The 20,332-nt window shown below is 51.8% G+C and overlaps 10 protein-coding genes across 10 annotated transcripts; 8 read left to right on the top strand and 2 right to left on the bottom strand.

The window, feature by feature from the left end:
* Positions 1-49: 49 nt before the first annotated feature.
* NUU61_000961 (putative GTP cyclohydrolase II) lies at positions 50-1,481 on the top strand (the record flags this gene model as incomplete). The annotated part of the gene is made up of 3 exons (XM_056651544.1): positions 50-115; positions 171-1,127; positions 1,188-1,481. The coding sequence occupies 3 exons, from the start codon at positions 50-52 to the stop codon at positions 1,479-1,481; spliced, it is 1,317 nt and encodes a 438-aa protein (XP_056516394.1).
* Positions 1,482-1,873: 392 nt separating this feature from the next.
* NUU61_000960 (uncharacterized protein) lies at positions 1,874-2,159 on the top strand (the record flags this gene model as incomplete). Its single annotated transcript, XM_056651543.1, has 2 exons — positions 1,874-1,953; positions 1,982-2,159. The coding sequence occupies 2 exons, from the start codon at positions 1,874-1,876 to the stop codon at positions 2,157-2,159; spliced, it is 258 nt and encodes an 85-aa protein (XP_056516393.1).
* A 1,302-nt stretch (positions 2,160-3,461) lies between these two features.
* NUU61_000959 (basic helix-loop-helix domain-containing protein) lies at positions 3,462-6,533 on the top strand (the record flags this gene model as incomplete). Its single annotated transcript, XM_056651542.1, has 1 exon — positions 3,462-6,533. One exon carries the CDS (start codon positions 3,462-3,464, stop codon positions 6,531-6,533), a length of 3,072 nt encoding a protein of 1,023 aa, XP_056516392.1.
* A 36-nt stretch (positions 6,534-6,569) lies between these two features.
* NUU61_000958 (putative arsenite efflux transporter ArsB-like) lies at positions 6,570-9,190 on the bottom strand (the record flags this gene model as incomplete). Its single annotated transcript, XM_056651541.1, has 4 exons — positions 6,570-6,633; positions 6,873-7,204; positions 7,297-9,059; positions 9,115-9,190. The coding sequence occupies 4 exons, from the start codon at positions 9,188-9,190 to the stop codon at positions 6,570-6,572; spliced, it is 2,235 nt and encodes a 744-aa protein (XP_056516391.1).
* A 385-nt stretch (positions 9,191-9,575) lies between these two features.
* On the bottom strand, positions 9,576-10,217 carry NUU61_000957 (uncharacterized protein; the record flags this gene model as incomplete). Its single annotated transcript, XM_056651540.1, has 1 exon — positions 9,576-10,217. The coding sequence occupies one exon, from the start codon at positions 10,215-10,217 to the stop codon at positions 9,576-9,578; it is 642 nt and encodes a 213-aa protein (XP_056516390.1).
* A 588-nt stretch (positions 10,218-10,805) lies between these two features.
* On the top strand, positions 10,806-12,521 carry NUU61_000956 (uncharacterized protein; the record flags this gene model as incomplete). The annotated part of the gene is made up of 2 exons (XM_056651539.1): positions 10,806-11,478; positions 11,554-12,521. 2 exons carry the CDS (start codon positions 10,806-10,808, stop codon positions 12,519-12,521), a joined length of 1,641 nt encoding a protein of 546 aa, XP_056516389.1.
* Positions 12,522-13,189: 668 nt separating this feature from the next.
* NUU61_000955 (uncharacterized protein) lies at positions 13,190-14,000 on the top strand (the record flags this gene model as incomplete). Its single annotated transcript, XM_056651538.1, has 2 exons — positions 13,190-13,213; positions 13,398-14,000. 2 exons carry the CDS (start codon positions 13,190-13,192, stop codon positions 13,998-14,000), a joined length of 627 nt encoding a protein of 208 aa, XP_056516388.1.
* A 716-nt stretch (positions 14,001-14,716) lies between these two features.
* NUU61_000954 (uncharacterized protein) lies at positions 14,717-15,291 on the top strand (the record flags this gene model as incomplete). Its single annotated transcript, XM_056651537.1, has 2 exons — positions 14,717-14,814; positions 14,883-15,291. The coding sequence occupies 2 exons, from the start codon at positions 14,717-14,719 to the stop codon at positions 15,289-15,291; spliced, it is 507 nt and encodes a 168-aa protein (XP_056516387.1).
* A 547-nt stretch (positions 15,292-15,838) lies between these two features.
* NUU61_000953 (serine/threonine protein kinase) lies at positions 15,839-16,768 on the top strand (the record flags this gene model as incomplete). Its single annotated transcript, XM_056651536.1, has 2 exons — positions 15,839-16,695; positions 16,759-16,768. The coding sequence occupies 2 exons, from the start codon at positions 15,839-15,841 to the stop codon at positions 16,766-16,768; spliced, it is 867 nt and encodes a 288-aa protein (XP_056516386.1).
* Positions 16,769-17,706: 938 nt separating this feature from the next.
* On the top strand, positions 17,707-20,219 carry NUU61_000952 (FAD-dependent oxidoreductase; the record flags this gene model as incomplete). Its single annotated transcript, XM_056651535.1, has 5 exons — positions 17,707-17,999; positions 18,060-18,328; positions 18,391-18,761; positions 18,820-19,454; positions 19,505-20,219. The coding sequence occupies 5 exons, from the start codon at positions 17,707-17,709 to the stop codon at positions 20,217-20,219; spliced, it is 2,283 nt and encodes a 760-aa protein (XP_056516385.1).
* Between the last annotated feature and the right edge of the window lie 113 nt (positions 20,220-20,332).

The raw sequence follows: 20,332 nt of genomic DNA, 5'->3' as shown, positions 1-20,332 counted from the left end.
ACTCTTGAAGTACATCCCAGAAAATATGCAAGACACAGACCCCGCCACCATGCCCGCCATGCCATCAGCTCAGCCGCCCGCATCTTCCCCGCCTCGATATAGCAAGCACATCGTCGTATGGCAGCCTGCTTTTGTGCTGAAGAGTTGCGGAAGACGCTGACTCGCAATAGTTGACGACGTATCCCGGCCAGAGCGGCATTGACCCCGTCCCGCTCGAATGGGGTGCTCCCGACGCCAAAGCCCGGGGCCCCGTGGTTGTCTCACGCAGCGGCAATCTTCTGAAACGCCGCAATGCGATCGGCGCCCACGGTGGCAGCTACAGCATCTATAATGCCCTGGCGGTGGCAGCGGGTGATCTGGATGCAGACTTCCGTCCAGACTTCCAAAACAGCGAGCCCACCTTCAATTTCCCCTCGCAGCCGGCCTGGGCTGACAAGGAGAAGATTGTGTCGATGGACCCCTATGGACATGATGTCGTCAAACGATTCCGTGAAGAGCTCGATGCCGGCTGGGACATCCGGCCCACTATGGCCGTGACCCGGGCGAACATGAAGCTGGCGGAGATTGGCGAGGCTATCCGGGATGGTCAGCTCGAGGTGGATGGCTCAATTGTTGTCGACTCATCAGGTGAAGTCCGGGTATCCAAGGTTGCAGTCGAACCTGTCTGGTATCTGCCCGGTGTGGCGGACCGCTTTGGGGTTGACGAAGGCACTCTCCGTCGGACTTTGTTCGAGCACACTGGTGGAAGTTACCCCGAGCTCATCACTCGCCCAGACCTCAAGATTTTCTTGCCCCCAATTGGTGGTCTGACAGTGTACATCTTTGGGCCCCCCGAACGTGTGTCCGACGAGAATGTCAAGCTGGCCCTGCGCATCCACGATGAGTGCAACGGCAGCGATGTCTTCCAGTCCGACATCTGCACCTGCCGTCCCTACCTGGCCTTTGGCATCCGCGAGGCCATCCGAGAGGCACAGAGTGGTGGCAGTGGCGTGGTCATCTACTTCCGCAAGGAAGGCCGCGCGTTGGGAGAGGTCATCAAATACTTAGTCTACAACGCTCGCAAACGTGGCGGCGACACTGCCGATAAATACTTTACCCGGACCGAGAACATTGCTGGAGTGCGCGATGTACGAACCAGACCCAAATGATTGTTTACGTGTATTTATACTGACCAACTCACACTGCAGATGCGATTCCAAGCTCTCATGCCAGACATTCTCCACTGGCTCGGTATCAAGAAGATCGACCGCATGCTGTCCATGTCTAACATGAAGCACGATGCCATTGTCCAATCCGGGATCAAGATTCTCGAGCGCATCCCCATTCCCGAAGATATGATCCCCAGTGACTCGCGGGTCGAAATCGATGCCAAGATCAATGCAGGTTACTTCACCACGGGCAAGCAGTACACGGAAGAGGAGCTGAAGCAGGTCCGTGGGCGTGGCTGGGAGAAGTGGGAAGACATATCAGTAAGTGGATGATACATCTTGACGATTAAGGTCTTTGGCTGATTTCCCTAGCATTGAATGCGGCTTATGCCTCGCTTGCTTGCAAAGAAGATGGTGTCAATGTTATTTTTCGGGTGCTGGGGTTTGGAGAGCGAGGTTGTTCTAATTTGTGACCTACATTACTTCGAAGGTTGTCTACATTTGTTTCTTTTGTCGATGCATGAAATACATTGTGAGATTGAATACAAACAAAACTCACGGCGGCAAAGCGTGACCTGCATATTGTCCATATGAAGTCTTGAGATGACAAACCGGATGAAATCTCTGCTCAGAGTATTCATTAAGCCCGACAAGAAACGTAGAGGTTCTATCAGATAAATCTATTGACTGTTGGGTCGGCAGGGTGCATCTCGGTGTTTGCGAATATGTTCCCGAAGACTGGCTCCAAAGTCTATGAGCTTTACACAGCTGGAAAGATAAGCGAAGCGATGAAGCTGCAACAAATGTCGGCTTTGGCAGAGACCCCATGCAAGGGGGGGAATTGTCTCGACCAAATATGCGGTGGCACTGTATTCTGCCCCCGCGGCGGGGATCGAAAATGCGCTGCAAAAACCGAAACCGCGCACCCCATATGAGGAGGCTGGCGACGGAGTCAAGAAGACGGTGAAGGAGCTGATGGGAGCGGTGGCATATGTTGAGAAGGCAATCTAGCTCCGCGAATCATACCCCCTGTATGGTTGAGTCTTTTCCCAGAGCCATTCAGCCGATCATGAGCTGATTGGACTTGGAGTGGAATATCAATGGAGCCACTAAACGACCGATGACGCAGTGAGTATGACGCCAGAGAAGCTCTAGAGATTTAGCGCCGACACCGGATTGCAGATCCATAGAATTTGTGGTGCTGCTCCATGGTCTTATTCGACGTCTTGACTCTTCACTGGGTTTTCCGGGCCCCACCAGGATCTGATAAGATCATAACACGCCCTAAGTTTTGCCGTGTTCCACAACAGTGGGTCACCAGAGAATCCAAAACATGAGAGCTCTCATCATAAACACACAAGGCGAGCGTGAGAGATCCAGTTCATTTCGAATGTTCAAGAGTTTGGAGCGACAATTCGAGATGGGAAAAGATGAGGAACGATGCTTGGTGTGTTTTCAAGATCACATGGTCGTTATGTCAGCAAGGGACCGAGGGACTCAGGGGAGCCAATGAGCATCCAGTAACCAATACTGCCTCTTACCAATACTATACATCGAATTGCACAATAAAGCATGCTGAGCCATCGTCCATGACAATACCCATACGCTTGGCACTGACTCGGGGAGCCGGAAGTGCGGCGAGCCGCGATCATACGACAAAAACTGTCCGCCTTCTCTGGGCCATTCCGAACTTCACGCGATGGAGATTGAGACGTTCTTTCAGTTTACCAAGCTGGAACCATAATCGCCCCCCTCCACGCTATCCAAACTGCTCTATTTCGCGTGGTGCGAGTGCAGGCTGGCCCGCCCTCCTTAACATTTGGAGAGATCGCCATCGCATGAGAAGACCAATCGTCGCCAGGAACCCACTTTGTTCCAAGGGCCAACTGCCTGCGCTAAGAGTGGGTATGTGAGCCCAGGTCTCTGTCTCTAATGTGCCGTCGCCCGTGACCATGACTGACGCTCCCACTTCTTCAGTCTTCTCATCTTTTTCCACATCATCATCAACCCTTCCCGCAAATTGACTTCCCTGATATCCTTGTATTTGAATCCAGTAAGTCGCATGTACCTCGTTGTCCCCCTATGCAAGACAGCCACTGCCCGTTATCGGTATAGCTGGCTGTCACTGCAATTGTTGGTATTCAGGCAGCTTCATTCTAGCATTCCTTTTCTCTCCTTGGTCTTCGGACGTCCCCTCCCTGGATTTCGCAACTAATGCATTCCAGTGTCAACCTTCTCCGGCTGCACAAATTCACTGGATTTGATTCGCTATTAGTGCCGGCTTAGAGTCCAAGCTGCGGATGCCAAGGGACCATGTCCGCTGCTATGGATAGCGACTTTCAGCTATTCTCTCCACGCCATTCGGGCCGGGATGAGGCTCAGGCAAGCCATTCATCGGCGGAGAACACCCAAGATTGGACGCAATGGATGCGATGGGATGAGCCGATGTTCTCAGAAGGCGATGCGAACCCCATGGACAATTCCATGAACGTCCCATTCGTCTCACCGCATACGTCCTTCAGTTCCCCGTCTCAGCCAAACCAGAAGGATTTCTCTCCCCATCTTCCTCTTGGTTTGATGGAATTTCCATCTGAACACATGGACGGCCTGGGCGGCAGCGAGAATACGGAGGCCGCACTACAAAACGGACCAGGACAGCACCAGCAACAGTCAGGGCTGGTCTCTCCAATCTCGAGTATTGCAACGACTCGCAAGCGAAAGACGAGCAACGAAGATGACGCCACCACCGTGACTGGCCCTATGCAGCCAGGAAAGAAGATGCCGGCCAAGAAGCGAGCCCATAACGTCATTGAAAAGCGCTATCGAGCCAATCTCAACGAAAAGATTGCCGAGCTCCGAGATAGTGTGCCCAGTCTGCGGACAATGAAGAACGCAAATGGCGAGTCACCCGATGACGACGACGAAGGAGAAGGCGGACAATCCGCGAGCAAGCTCAACAAGGCTTCCATTCTGGCCAAAGCAACAGATTACATTAAGCACCTGGAAATCCGGAACAAGCGCCTCGAAGAAGAAAACACAGGGCTGAAGAACCGGCTTCGCCAGGTCGACAAAGCGGCCGATCAGGCGGTCACATCCACAGCCTCCGTATCATCTCCCAGTAACTATACAGCTTCATCCGACTCTGCTGCTGGAAATTCGCCCAGCGTGTTTTCCCACACTGAGGAAATCGCTAGTGACAGCTCGCCCACCTCCCAGCATCCACCCGAGGGGTTGATTAAGGTGCCCGAAGCCTTCAAACGAATGCGTGCGGAAACCCCCAAGCAAGGGATCTTTGCCGAATCATATATCAAAGGACCATCTCGAAGCACACAAAACAGTCGAAATGATGATTCCCGTCGGCGGTCAAGGCTTCCAAACAAGTACATGCTGGGGGCACTCGCTGGGCTGATGGTTCTCGAAGGCATGGGATCGGAGAAGTCGGAGTCCGGTGAGAAGGGTCTTTTCGCTCTGCCCGTGAATCTCTTGCATCGCTTGCAATCCCCGTCCGTTGTACATTGGGAGTACTATCTCAAGAGTTTCCGGTACTCATCGCATGCGCGCGCGATTTCACACTTCTTTCTCCTGGGCTCGTTGGTCGTGGGTTCTGCCTTCATTGTATTTGTCTATCTTTTCAACGCCCAGCCTGTGACACAGCGCGCTCCATCTGACTCCGTCTCAGAGGAGAAGAATGGCCCTACATCGAGTGGAATACGGCGACAGGCTTGGTTGACAAGTATGCAACGGGTTGGAGTTCCACGTCACAGGTTTTTCCGCGAGTGGTACGTGGTGACTTCGCGATGTTTCGAATATGTCCTGCGATGTCTGATGGGCTGGAAGGTCTATTCGTGGGCTACTGGAATTACAGAGGAGGATGAGAAGGGGCGTGTCAAGACATGGGACATTGCTATCGATGCCCAGCTCACTGGTGGCGATGCTGAGATTAGCAAGAGCCGCCTTGTGCTCACCATTTTTGCTGCCGGCACCCTTCCCTCTAGCCCGATGCGGATGATGTTAAAGGCTCTACATGTCCGCATCTTGATGTGGAGAGTTGGCGAACCCGGATCCTGGAGCTTCCATGTTTCGAACGACATTGCCCGTACCCTTGCCCGGTATCAGTGGGGCGTGGCACGTACTATCAATGATGCGCTGCCCGAAGGCCACCCTGACCAGCTTCCCAGTCATTTGGCGGCTCTCCTGGAGCTTGATTGCGAAGATGTGATGGTTGCCCCCATTATCCAGCGTGCGGTCAACTTGACTTGGAACCGACCTACACAAGAAGGTACCGGTGACGATGAGGTGCTTCTCGACGTGGTTGAAGAGGATCCCGCTATCCAGTGCTCTGTGGATGCCCTCGCAGCCTGGTGGTCCAGCCATCTCCTTCAAAACGCGCTTCTCAAATACTTCCAGGCTAGCGAAGGAGGGCCAGTGTCGAAGCCGAGCCGCGACGCTTTCAAAGAGAAGATTCGCATGTCGCTTGACGTCGCACCACGACTCTCGGCGTCGTATACCCGTGCTCTAGTGATGAAGGCGGTCTTCTTCGACCATGATCGTATCCAGAATGTCGGGGCCGTGCTCGCAACATTGCCAAAAGATAAGAGAAAGGGCGAGCGAAGCCAGGCGGCCAACTTCCTGGACTCTTCCCTGCCGGTGTCTGTTCGTGACGAGATTTCTATTGCCGTACGGTGTGCGATGATTGCCGCCATCATTACCGCACGCTCGACCGGAGACACATCGTTACCTTCGTCCTTCACGATCCACAAGGCGATCCAATGGTTCAACCAACTTCCGATTGACCCAGTGGAACTGACCCTTATTGGTTTCTCGTCTGTATACCATTTGCTGCACCTCCTCGGCTCCGATGTTGACTACATCGTCTCATCCGATTCATCTGCCCCATCGACCCCCGCTTCCGAGGCAACCTCATCCGCCGACGACGAAGCCGAGGAAAAGCCTCGGTCGGGCCGCAAGCTCGCCGTCTGTCCGCGCGACATCCCCAACCTCGGGCGCGTGGCTGCCGAGCTCATCTACTGGGCGCGGAATGCCTACAACCCAGCCTTCTATGGCTTCTCTTCGCACCTGGTCGAAGTTGTTGTGAAGTCTTGCACAACGATTTGCGAAAATGCCGGGGTGAACATTGACGAGTATCTGCGCGTTACGCCCGACAGGACCCAGTCCAAGAAACACCGATATCGACGGCGCAGAGGAACTTCAGTCAGGTCGGTCCAGAGCGATGCTGATCAAGAGCTGCTGGCATCCAATGTGGGGAAGCCTCTTCGCCGCGAGCGCTCAGCTAGCAACGACACTGGGTATGGCAGCCTCAGCGTCGAAGAAGAGGTTCACAACATCCCGAATGTCCCCGCCGATGTTCAGGAGGTTTCTTCTTGACGTTTTCTTTCTATTTAATCTGAGCTCAGAATCTGTTTATGTGAATATCTGGTCATTGCTGGTGTCTTCGGCGTTTAGATTGGGTTTTAGAGCTGTGTCTCTACACTCGTTAGTTAGACTGGAGCGAAGAAGGGACATGGTGTACCCTGGCGTTCATGCTATCGTTCTCTCGTCATTTCTGGTTGTCTTTGTATGATTGTTTGCCCAGGTGGATTCAAAAATGTCCAGACACTGAGAATAATAATACTCTCTAGAGTGCAGTTCGCATGCAAAATGTGCCCCATGTAATATTGGAATATAGAGTAGTAGATAGTAAAAAAGATACATCATGAATCATACGGACGATCATCCCGCATAATATAAATCTCCCCAACAAGCACCGTACACCCAACCGCCATAGAAATAGCAATGATGGGCAGATTCACGCGCGCAAAGTCCAGGCTGCGCACAATAATAAACTTCCGTTTCAGGATATCCCGCCACAGCAGGCCGGCCAGCGACGCGCTGAACGCCGTGCTGAATGCCCCGTAGTTGACTCCAATCGCCATGCTATACACCGTCGCCCAGAACGTGCGGTCGCTGATCGGGATCCCGTTGCGGCGGTGGATCTCCTGCCACGCCTGGATGACGCGCGAGAGGAGGATCGTTGTGCCGATGTTTGTGCCGGCGAACTATTCACAGTCGTTAGTAACAACCCTATTACGAACTGGCATAGGGAACCGCCAGTTGGAACTTGGAGTGTGAAGGTAGGTGAGCTACTTACGTTGCAGAGAATCACGGACAAAAATCCCATCCCTCCGACACTCCCCACCGTCCCTGTTCTGCCGACCCAGTGGTCCCAGCCGTGTGCGAACACTGGGACCCAGCCCTTAGTGACGAGTGCCTGTACAAGCACGAACATCGATAGTGCAAAGGGCACGAGCGGAAAAGGCATGTGTGAGACGACAACGGTCACAGTGGGGAAGGTCTCTTGCAGCCATCGATGTAGATCCGCCGCTAGTGAGACCAATGTCCGAGGCTCTGTTGCGGATATTTGGGCGCCGCCGCGCTTCTCCTCATCTATCCCGTTGTTCGGGTATGTGCCCAGAGGCTCGGGGGAGGATGTGAGGATCAGTTCAGGTTTGGTTTCCGATGTGCTTGCCGCAGCGGGTAGCTTCTCGTTTGAGAGCCGGTCTGCGGCTCGTGGCACCAGGGCGGCGGCAGATCTTGGCGTCTCGTGGTCAGACCGCGATGACGGTCTATCGACGCTACCATCGACGGCGGCAAGGGAGATATCGTCGTCGGTATGCAGGTCCGCAGGATGGCGAGTGTGCGGTGAAACGTCCCTCGAGTCCACTTGTACAGACTCGTTACCATCAGACGCACCCTGACTCGCGGATATTGGCACGGCCTCCTGTTCGCCTTGGATTTTTCGTTCCGCGCGAACATTCTCCGCCTCTTGTCGACCCTTGGCGGCGATTTCGCGTGTCTCGTGCCGGTGATACCAGCCGAACACGACGTCCCAACAAAACATGACGAAGGCAGCCGGCAACGTTACCCAAAACACCGGGTGCTCGCCGCCCGAGTTGCTCGCCGCATTCAGGGCGAGTAGCGTGATAAGAGTTGCCGCCATAATGACAGCGCCAAAGGCAGCACCCCCTTTGTCGAGGAATGGGTTCATGATTTCTTCGAGTGACATGAGCTTATCCTGCTCATCGTCCTGGTTTGGTGGCTCTTCGGTGTTGCCTCTGGCATGTGGGATGTTTGGGTTGACGGGTTTGCGCGTTTTGGCTTCTTCGGAGAGCTCATGCATTTTGATAGAGAACGGGATGAGAGATTCGTCGGCGAAAATGATATACAACAGAAATGGGAAGAGCACGATGGCCGTCACAACGACGGGGACGATCATGTTGGCGGTGTAAACAATGAACTTGATTTCGAAGGCGCCTGCCAACACGAGGTTTGTCGGGTTGGATGATACGAGGATGGCAGACGCGATATTGGCAACGGCAAACTGCGTGTGAATCCACGCACGCGGGTGGATGATATTGCTCGACACGCGGGTCATGTATGCAAGGAAAGCAGTCCCGGACAAGATAATCGGGTCGTTGCCAATGAAGCTGCCCAGCACGAAGAAGAACGAGTACAGGTAGAAGAACAGCCGGTGGCCCACCTCTCCTCCTTTCTGGAGTACTTTGAACGCCAGGTAGCGGATCAGTCCCGAGGCGTCGATCGAGATGGCGATATATGCGAGCGTGAGGAAGAATACCATGATGTCAATTGGATTGATGTTGTTTGCGCCGACGGTTCCATCGTGGATTTCTTGACGGCCGATGGCCAGGATTGCGAGGAGAAAGAGGTCTGCGATCAACGGGGCGGTTATTGAATTCAGCGGAACACTGAACTTTACGAATAATGCTTCTGGACCATTGCTTGTTTTCTCTCTGCTTGGTATGATGCGCAGTGCACTCAAACTGTTTAGGGCTGCGTTGCACAGTGATCGAGGGATATAGATGGGAACGTGGAATGGGAACAGCACCACGATATCTGCGGCCTCGTTAAATATATCCCGATAGACCCAGGTCACTTTGCGAGCACGTACTCGCGAGCACAAACACAATGAGCGTCAATATCGACCGCCATTCCTTTATTCTGCCCGTGTTGAGGTCGTCGGCCATTTTTTCGTCGGTCTTTTATTGATGATGGGAATTATGTTGACCGCGCACGTTATGGATGACAGCCGAGGGCGCCGATCCGTCTTTTTATCTTCGTGCTCATCGACATGCGATCGAAAATTCCGAGCAGCAAGGGGCAAAAGGGTCAGTGCATGCTCGAGTTTGCCACTGCAGACCACAATAACAATCAGAATCAGGGCTGGAACGTGGTGATCCCGAGAGAGCCGGCGTTGATTTTCAATTGTTGGCGTGTGCTGCGTCGGCGCTGAGGTGGGGATGGAGCGATCTGCTGCCCCGCGCCACCATACCGTCTTCAACACTTCGCCCAGGCGCACAAGCAACGTGTGTGAAGAGACGACATTCCCTGGGAGGATAAAGTGTTTTTAAGTTATGGGGCTGGCGAGTTGGTATGTGGGACGAGGACCCAGTTGTCCCGAGAGACACGCGAGTTGGCGCATCCACCGACAATCAGCGACAGCGCTGGGGCTACGGGCAAAGCAGGGCCAACGATGACCAGTCTTGTTATGTTTTTAGCGGCATTTAGTGTCATGCAGCTCAGCCTCCCCGCTCGGACATGCCTCGTTGAGAACGGAGTGCTCAAGACATATTTGTCGATGGCATTTCGGCCTGGCTTGAGGGAGAGCCATCGACGCTCAGGACTCGACACAATCACACCCCTTGACCTGTCGATGCAGAACTCCTCCAAGTTCCACCAGAATGCTTGTCGCGATAGAACAGACCGATGTTGCGACGCCCAGCGCCAATCAGAGCGGCCGTGGTGCGCCCGGTTCGTGTCTGGTAGTGAGGCTGATCCCCCGAGATTTTGTCCCCCACACATTGAGAAAGACTCCGTCGCTTCTATCGAACACCCTGACTCGTGCCCTGCAGAGCCGCTGAGATCACCCGGGTTCAGACCCATACCCCTCTCTGCCAATTCAGTCCAACCGAGGCTGATCATCAGAAGATGAGACTGTCGCTGACCATGCCGGGGCGTGCCCGGGTTCTGTGTCGATACGCACCCTGTCGGCATTACGCACCACAGCTGGGGGGGATTTCAACACAAGGGTTTATGCCCAGTCCCCTATATTATTATTATGAGTCTCAAATCGACCAAGCTAGACAGCCAAATCCATCCATGTTTTTCCTTCTCCTTTATGTGAGCCCACCGTCCAAAGAGACGGACGATAAGTGATGCCAGCTATTCCTTCCCCTGTTTCGCTGTTAAGCCACTCCCTTGCACAACGCAGCGATCTCTCGTTGACAGAACCGACATCTGGCGCGCTGCAAGTGGTGTGTGCCTGGCCTGTGTCTGGTCAATATGGACCGGGGACAAGGATTTTGTATGACCGAGATCCATGGCATGCCAGCACTTAAAAATATCTGACTTTCTCCCCAGATACTACGTTCTCATTGCGGCTTGTGTATTCGCCCGCAAAACGGCGTGGATCCGCAACGCTTGCTTGGCAGCTGTTTTGATTTTCCCTTCTGTCGCAGCTCTCCACGGCATTGTTCTTGCCGCGATCCATGTTCCTGGTGAGTTCGTTCACCTCCCCTGGAAATAGATAATTTGTTTCTGTGTTTGGCTGACAATCTTGATCGATTTGTAGGCGCCGTTGACATGGATTTGTATGGCGCTTTTCAGTTCTGCACCATTGGTATCCTCACCGCGCCGGCCACAGTCCGGCTCTCGCGGACATACTTCGATGATCCCGGTCGGGACATCATCTTCTTGTGGACGGGTCTTCTTCTTGCAGGACTTCTCAGCCTAACAGTGGGATTCTTCCGCATAAAGCCCTCTCCTTGTCCACACGATGACGATGGGAACCCTGTTGACCCCAATCCTGGGAGATTTGGGTATGATACCCACTGTGGCCTCGTCTGCTCCGAGGGCGAAGGACCTTTCTCTCCGTTACGGGGCGGGTCAGCAAATAACATCTACGTCATTCCCACGCCGGACGGCCTCACCTTCAACACGGCTACGCTTCTCGCAGCTGCGTGCTGTATACCAGCTATTTTGTCGCTGGCCTCCATGTGGATCAAGATCCTGGATGACAACTGGATCCGGCGGTTTGGCGGCAAACGTGAAAAGAAAAAGATTGACGAACCAATTGAAGGCACCAACGGGGCCACTGTCAAGAAAATGAATGGCATCAACGCCTTGATCCGGAAATGGTTGACTCTCGTTGAGATTCCAGTTTTTGGTGCCGCAGTCCTAGCCATCTTGATCATTGGCGAGATTAACTTCTGGAGCTCGCAGGTGATGTATCAGACTGAGCCCATAGCCAGTATTGGTAAGTGATACATCCAATATCAGGCCTTTGGCCACATGAACTCCGTACATTGCTAACGGTTGGTTTTTGACATAGGGCAATGGGCACCGATTGTCGGTGCTGGACTCGCAGTGCTGGGATCGCTGTATATGCTACTGGCGGCAGACATGGAGGCCGAAGTGAAACAATCCAAGCCAACAGAGAATCCGACAACAAACCAATGCGCAGGTGACCTTATCCCAGCAAATACGACAGCAACTGCCGAGTTGCGAAGGCGCTCTGTAGATATCGGCGACATCCCCTCTACCGAACTCGAAATCACAGCGAGTCAGTTTTCGTTGGATCCCACGCCGGGTACCCCAAGCAACCCGTCCGAACCAGCCGACATGGGCGCCAGACGCAAAGTGGCCCACTGGTTGACCACCGCCAGCGACTACCTGACTACAGCAGCGCACGATCAATTCGAAGACTCGGGCTTTGCAGACGGCCAGAGAAGCACATGGCCCGAGATTCCGGCGGAGCTCTACCGAAACAGAAACTTGTTCGAGATCAAAGAATTATTCAGAAGCTCTCCAGCATCTCGGTCACAATCTTCGAGGCCTGGCAGTTTCAGTGGCAGTATGAATTCCGTCTTCAGTGGCGAGAATGACTCCATGACTCCTAGGACCGCCTCGCGCCAGTCTTCTTTGCCTGTTCCCAGTCCTAGCAGACCTCGCCGGTTACATTCTAACTCGTTCCCGGGAAGAAGCTCTTCTTCTGCGTCTCACTTTCCAGTTATTGCCTCGACTGCTGGGTCATCGGCGGACTGGCCTCTGCAATGGGGTGAGGGCTCCCGGGCGCCAGCTTCTGATCCGCGATCTTCCACCAGTACCCCATCTTCTCCGGCTTCCATATCAGACAGTGATGCCTTAACAGGCATATCTATAGTTCAGAGTCCGCCGCGAATCGTGGTCTCTTCTGAATCGACGGCTGCCTTTTCTGTACAACCTTCCCCGGTCGGCTCTCCCACAATACTGCCAGCTGCAGATCCACCTTCACTTCACTTCAATCCGTCCGAATCATGATTTGCAACACCTTTTGTGTCTCGAGTCCTTAATCTCCGGTTTCTTCGCATGCTGGCCCGCCTTTTGAGAAGGCCAACGCCGGTCACTTCAGCCATTCTGGATTGGAGTGAGGCGAATTGCTCCTCACAGCATGGCTCACGAACCTTGCAACGCTCTGTAAGGAATGCTCTCATAAATGAGACAATGTCTCTCAAGCCTCCCAAAGAATCTGAGTCACCTTGATTTTGGTCGTTATTAAATTAATCGCCGTGAACCCGATACCGGGGGACAATTCAGTGAGTCTGGCTATAATGCCAATCTCAAATCCTTTTGTATGCATGTAACATGATATGGTTTAAAATTTCTCAAGCTTGATCGTCGATGCTGACATAGGAGCAGTGATGAATTATGAATACTTTGTGTGGCAATGGTTGGTTGAGGCAAAGCGTGTACAAGTAGGATATGTATTATGTTCGAGGGTTCGTGAGGGGACAAGGTCAAATCTGGCGGGGATTAATTCAAGGAATGGAGTGAAAGCGCTATTGTGATATAAACTGTAATAATGTGCCTCAGCCGCACCTTAACGATTCGATACGGGAGGTCAATAAAAGCTCCTGGCTAATCTCAAACAAGCTTCTTCTTACTCGTTTGTCGTTATTACCCCCGGACGAAATTCCAGCCGACCAAGTATGCTGGAGCGACAGCAATGGGGGGTATTTCATCCTCTGCACTGCACCTGAGCCTCTTCCCGATTCCAAACCCCTCGCAGAAGATTCATATATCTCGAGAGTTCACGCAGTCGATAATCAAGCGGCTGTTTGGCGAGCAGGCGAAGCCTTCATCAAAGCGCATCATATAGACTATCCCTATGTGACCAGAGAGCATAATACCTTGCAGTTCCTCAAAGATCAACGGCCCCTGGATTTTGAATTTCCGGAAGTATACCATCATTTTGAGACTGGTTCGCGATATTTCCTCGTCGTCTCGAGGGTTCCTGGCCAGCTGCTTGAGGAAGCTTGGCCTAACATGGACGATACCCTTCGCCAGTATTACATCGGCAAGGTAGCAGACATTTGCAATCATTTGGCGGCATGGAAGGGCGATATTATTAGTGGTGTGGACGGACACCAGCTATTTGAGCGTTATCTTGTTAAAGGCGACAGCAAAATGGCGGATGCACTGTCCCCACAGCAGCTTCTGCACAATTGTACCGAGATGTCTATGGATATCTCTGCATTTGTCTTCTATCATTGTGATCTTGGCCCTACGAATCTTCTTGTCGATACTTCGACGGGCTCGCTGGGCATCATTGATTGGGAGCTTGCTGGCTACGTTCCCATCGAATGGGTTAGAACAAAATTTCGACTCTCAGCAGGAATGGATTTCAACCATGGGGATGAGGACTCCAAAAGGGACTGGCGCCGCAGAGTTGCCCAGCATCTGGAAAAGATGGGCTACCGCGATGTTGTGGATGCATGGTGGGAGTTTCACAGAAGCTAGTGGACTATTATTTTCAGCCTACACTCCTTTCTTCTCAACATTACACTGACCTTAAAAATTGTGTTGCCTTGTTTTCATCCACGTCTCTCCACCCCCTCCCCCCTTGGTCTCCCAAACAAGGAATAATCCAGACCGGGAAAGGAGATAAAGCTATCACGAGATTGTCTTGGAAGGTGAAAGACTTTCAATTTGCATTCACGAGATAGATAAGACTAAATATTGCACACACGGCCTATAATAGGGAATTTACGAAGATCCAAATATTCCGTAGGTAAACCAGCATATAATAATAAGGAATTCTTGAGGCCCCGGTCGATTAAGCGAGTCGACGGGGGCCCAAAAACTAGGTCAAATTTTGGGCCCCCCCTTAGCTGGGTGCCCGGTTGAGTGCATCAAGCAGCCGTGATAAATAAAATAATGATGACCAATGCGATGTCGAACAGGCCCTGTGGACACTAACAATGATTGAATCCCAAGCAAGGAGATCTTGATATTCCGGGTGAGGTGTTCGCCATTTACAAGGTTGCCTTTCATTCACCTCCCAAACTTGGGGGAAGGGGGCAAAATCTGGGGATATGGGGCACCAATAGCTTTAGAAAAACCATCTTCTGGCTAGTGTGGCTCTCTATCCATGCTAGAGACGTATCGAGAGCCACCAGGCCGGACTTGTAATAGATTCGTAGATCTGCGTCCAGGCAGCCTTCAAATCTGGACAGATGTATCCGTTGGGAAGCTGTGGGTGGGAAGGCCATGATCTAGGGCAGTTGATTCGAGGCTACGTTCGCAAGGCCATGGACGCGGATCCACTTGGGACGTACGTCCACAGCTCCAGATCTTCTACAGCCTGCAAGCTGTTCACTGGTGGCTACGATGGTTGAGTAGCCATCTGGACTCGAGGTCTTTGGACGACGGTCCATACGGCATGCAAGTCTTTCGATCCAAATCTTTCATTCCGTTCGAGAACACAGTGACCGGGTCACCAACCAAGGAATTGCGATGGGAGTCGTCTGCTGCCGGAATCGATACTTTCAGGATACGGTCGACGTGGGACCCGTCAGATCCTATGCGGCAAGCCATCAGACCAGATATTGCCAGACCGGGTAACCGACTCGATCATCAGACGCTGGTCGGACGACCAGATCGACCGCAGGACCGCCAACTGGCGACTGCATCAGACGTGAGACCTCAGCGGTCATTTATCTACGTTGCGGCCCCGCTGGTCGGCCGGTCCGCTAGCTATCCTGGACGCGCTGCAACTCCTCTTCCTCAGCTCATGATTGATATCAACTAACCCGCCGCGGTCGAAAGCGCGAAAGCACATATGATGAAAGTTATATGTGATAATATGTCTTCAAAGCGAGTGAGAAAGTGTGGGCGCTTGGGTAGAGAAGGGAGCGATTTGCCTTTGATGGTGTTATGGCCAGATCGTGCTGACCTGAGTTCCGACGTGAGCCACTAACGATCCGACAAGACCATAAAGACGTTCAAATTATAGTGACCCTTGGTGGATCCCAACGGTCCGTGGGAATGAAGACGGCGATGAAACCCCAAACTACTTTCGGTATGCAGCAAAATAGGCACGTCCGAATCGAGCTGATACCAACCCAATAGCGTGGCTGAACTGGCCCCAAATCCATTATCTCTCTTCCTCCTAGATCACCAGAGTTACCCCTGACGCTGCGTAATGCAAAGGCCAAAACCACCGACTTACCTTGCGAGGGCTTGCCCTTGGTACTTGATCAGCATCTATTCTCGCTTGCTTTCTCAAGTTTCCGTCCCCTCGCACAGCTAGCCGCTCTTCCTCCCGGTTCAATTCAATTCAAGAATGACGACGACAGATGTGCGTGTCGGTAATAAGTACCGCCATCGGGCGCAAGATCGGTGGCGGCAGCATTGGTGACATCTACCTGGGCACTCACATCGTCTCCGGCGAGGAGATAGCAATCAAGCTCGAGAGCGTCAAGGCTAAGTACCCTCAGCTGGCATACGAAGCCCGTGTCTACAAATCTCTCGCCGGCAGTATCGGTATTCCCATATTCCGCTGGTTCGGTACCGAACATGACTACAATGCCATGGCGATCGACCTCCTGGGTCCCAGTCTCTGGAGGATCTGTTTAGCTTTTGCGACCGCAGGTTCTCGTTTTAAGACCATCCTGCTCCTCGCCGACCAGCTCATCACCCGTATTGAACACATCCACGCCAAATTGTTCATTCACCGTGACATTAAGCCTGACAATTTCCTGATGGGTATCGGCAAGCGTGCCAACCAGGTCAATGTGATCGATTTCGGACTGGCCAAAAGGTACCGTGACCCGAGGACAGACTCTCACATCCCCTACCGTGAGAACAAGAACCTTACGGGTACTGCCCGATATGCCAGTATCAACACCCATCTGGGTGTCGAGCAGTCACGCCGTGACGATATGGAGTCGCTCGGCTACGTGATGGTCTACTTCTGCCGTGGCTCCCTGCCCTGGCAGGGCCTCCAGGCCGCTACCAAGAAGCAGAAATATGGCCGCATTATACAGAAGAAAATGACTATCCCAACGGAGGATCTCTGTCGTGGTTTTCCCTACAAATTCGCTGCCTACATTAACTACTCTCGCTCGCTCCGCTTCGACGAAAGGCCCGAGGACACGTACCTGCGCAAGTTGTTCCGTGGCCTCTTCGTCCACGAGCCCCTGCAGTATCACAGGTCCTTATATTCTAGGTGTAATATCTCTAGTACTCACAAGCCGCTGACCTTCGCTTCGCTCAGGCGGTTTTGAAAGATATAGTAAAGAATAAAAATTGGATTCAAAAGGCTTATTAACTGAATACTATCCTATTTGGGAGGTTTTATTCTTCATTAAATATATAGATAGCTATTTTACTACTACTACTATTATTGTCTTAATATTTTTCTCCGAAATGACTTAATTGATTTCCATTATTTTGTATCTCTACTTTCTAAACCTTTTTTTATCCCTTTTTCAATCTAGTTTTATAATTATATATTCTATCTATCTTTGTTTGATTCTTTTCAAACAATGATTCACAACTGTAGCAGGTGTAGAGGGTCGGGGGGGCACGTAGGGGGCAAAGTCGAATCCTCTCAGTGTAGAATGACCCACTTCACATCTTATATAATTATATTTCTCTAATGTCATAATCGTGTGAGCATGATAACTACGCTTCTTCCTCCGCTGTAACTTTGTCATTTTTGCTCTAGAGAACAACTCTATGGCAGGGCTCGGGAAAAAAGGGAGGCATAGTCCGAAACAGATCATAATAATAGTCAGTAGTATCCAATCTATAAAAACATCCACGGGTCTTTTGGCATATGACTCACATAGAAGACGCCATAACTGGGTACGGTTTCTCATCTCAAGGTAAGATATATGAGTCCCGCGGATTTCTTGATTTCACGAGATATATGTTGGCCACAAGCGACGATGGCAAAACGAGCAAAGGAGTTTTGTTTCTAGTAAACCTCATCCCTGTTGGTATTAATATGCAAGCGCTATTTTTTTGTGAGGAATTGTTGGGGGATGCTAGCCGCCACAGGCGGGTCCGAACAAATGCTGTACTACAGTGGCCCCCAACGGCTCAGTCAGACGGGGCTCATCAGGCTGACGCGCTGGGACATTATAAATACCATCGTTGACTCAACTCTCGATGTGCCCGTTGTCATAATTTCCGAGCTCTGAAACCTTCGCACATAAAAATGGCTCCGTTCAAGGTCATCATCGTTGGTGGCAGCGTCACGGGCATGGCCCTGGCCAATATGCTTGAGCGCTACGGGATGGATTTCGTAGTGCTTGAAAAACACAAGATAATCGCCCCCTACCTTGGCGCTGGGTTTGCCATGCACCCCAATGGATCGCGCATTCTCGAGCAGCTTGGGTGTTACGATGTGCTCAAAAAGCTTAGTGCTCCGGTCAACTCGTTCTGTTTCTATGATGAGTATGGCAACCCGTGTGGAGACGTGCCTGAAATAGGGAGATGGATGGAGGCGTCGTGAGTCCCCGGTGGTACTCGTTATACTTGGACAAAATCGAATATTAACGGACATGCTAGGATGGGCTACAAGATGCGATTTTTAGACCGGCAGAAAGTTATTGAGACCTTATTCGAGAATCTTCACAACAAGTCTAGAGTTTACAGTTCATGTCGAGTCATAAAAATCAACTGCTCCGCCGATGGCGCCAAAGTTGAAACAGATAACGGGTCCGTCTTTGAAGGTGATATTGTCGTCGGCGCCGACGGAGTCCATAGTCAGGTCCTTCAAGAGATGCAGCGTCTCTCCAACGTCGAAGACCCTGGACAGATGACAAAAAAGAAAAACGGTATGGGAAGCTTTGAGAAGCACGTATGATCCAATGCTTACCTTGATTCTTTTTTCTTCCAGAATTTGAGTGCACCTACAAGGCGATTTTTGGCACTTCGGTAGCACCCAAAAACACCCTTGAAGACCAGGCCTTCAAAAACTACAGGCATGGCCGCAGCTACCTGTGTGCGGGTGGGAAAAACAACAAGCTCTTCTGGATCGCCATGTTCAAGCTTGACCAGAAAACACAAGGCTCGTCCATTCCGCGATACACACAGGAAGAGCATGATGCGCTCGCTGCGATCTACAAAAACGATCTCATCAAGCCTGGTGTCACTTTCGGTGATCTATACCACGAGCAACTTACCTCTGCGCTAGTTCCTCTTGAAGAAGGGGTGCTTGAAACATGTTTCTATCGACGAATGGTGTTGATGGGCGACTCCTGGCACAAGGTAGGAACAACCATGCCAAACTCTCTCACTACGGCATATTACGAGACTAATCACCCAGCATCAGGCCAACCCAATCCAGGGCCAAGGCGGGAACAACGGTATTGTTTCAGCAGCATATCTAGCGAACGAGCTGAAATCTATCACTGAGAGTCAAGAAGTGATAGATGAAGCCAGCATTCAAGAGGTCTTTCGCAAGTACCAACAGAAGCGAGCCCCCGAGGCTGAGGCATTGTTCAAGATTTCTCGCGCAACGCAGAGGATGGATGCCCTAGAAACCCCCCTCCTGAAGTTTATCCAGCTGCATATAGCTCGTTTTATTCCCATAGAGGTCTTCACGAATATGCTCGCCCAGTTGGTGACACTGGCCGTCCCGTTGCACCATTTACCCCTTCCTTCTCGCCGTGGTTTATTGCCATTCGACGATGAGGTCAAGATAACGCCAGAAGCCCGATCCAAGTTTGCAAATTTCTTTTGGATCACTTTATTTGCCTTGATACTACTGGCTCGTTACATTCTGCCCTGGCAAGCAAGCGACGATGCTCAGACCGGCTCATCGACTTCGTTAGGCTTGTTCTTGCACCTCGACTACATACACGCCCTGCAGCTATATTTTCAAATGTCTGCAACTGCAGTAAACGGCATCATCGTCCTTGAATCCTACCGTCGGGGCTTCTTTATGCAACTCCTGGGCCGGTAAGATCTTTGATATTGGCTTTTCCCAAACAACCCCTGACACAAGCCAGGTCGCTTTCATTCGGGATGGGTTCCTATTTCTTTGGTTGGGGTACTGTCACGCCGGTCTACTTTGCCCTTTTTGTTTTCTTCACGGGGTCAAAGTCCGTCTATTATCCCTCGCCGAGGGCAGTTGACCTGGCAATGGCCAAAATGCTCCCACTTGCCTATCTAGTGACATATGTTCCTCCCATCTTTTCCACCCTTACATCGTCCTCATTTCCAAGCCAGGCCTGGGGAATCGCCCATGTCCTTTTCCCTATCATACTCTATCTCTTCAAACGACTTTATTCGCTGGGAAAACCGGCCCTGAGAAGCCCTGAGCTCTTATACGGGAAGCAGGATGTTCAGTATCTGAGACGTTTTTTGATTTTGGTCTACGTTTTTCAACAGGCAACCTCTTTCGTCTTGGATAAAAGTTTCATCCGATCGTTTATAGCAGCGCCTCGATTCGTGCTGGTGAGCGGCATCTCCACTGAAGAGCTTGAGGTGCTATGTTTGGACACTGCAATCCTTGTCTTCATTTGGTTCGCTTTCTCGGATCTCCGGCGAGTCCGCGCTACAACTCACACAGTAGGTGTGGTCCTAGGCCTGGCCATGACTCTTGGAATCAGCCTAGGAACCACGCTGGCAGTCCTCTGGGCGGTCCGCGAAAACGAATGGGAGCAGGCGCGAGGAAGGAAATCGGCCGATGAGAAAGAGTCGGAATTGAACTCCGCAAAGTAACCTAAGAGACTTTTTTGAGTATGATCCACGCAGGGCTTTCTTTTCCCCTGTCGGATTTCGCACTGGTTGGCAAGACTCGATCGATTGCTGGAGATCAAAGTTTTTCAATCGGC

Source organism: Penicillium alfredii (assembly GCF_028826965.1).
Source record: "Penicillium alfredii strain IBT 34128 chromosome Unknown utg000001l_segment0_segment0, whole genome shotgun sequence".
In the NCBI taxonomy this organism is placed as follows: domain Eukaryota; kingdom Fungi; phylum Ascomycota; class Eurotiomycetes; order Eurotiales; family Aspergillaceae; genus Penicillium; species Penicillium alfredii.
This window is presented reverse-complemented; position numbering and strand designations above follow the sequence as displayed.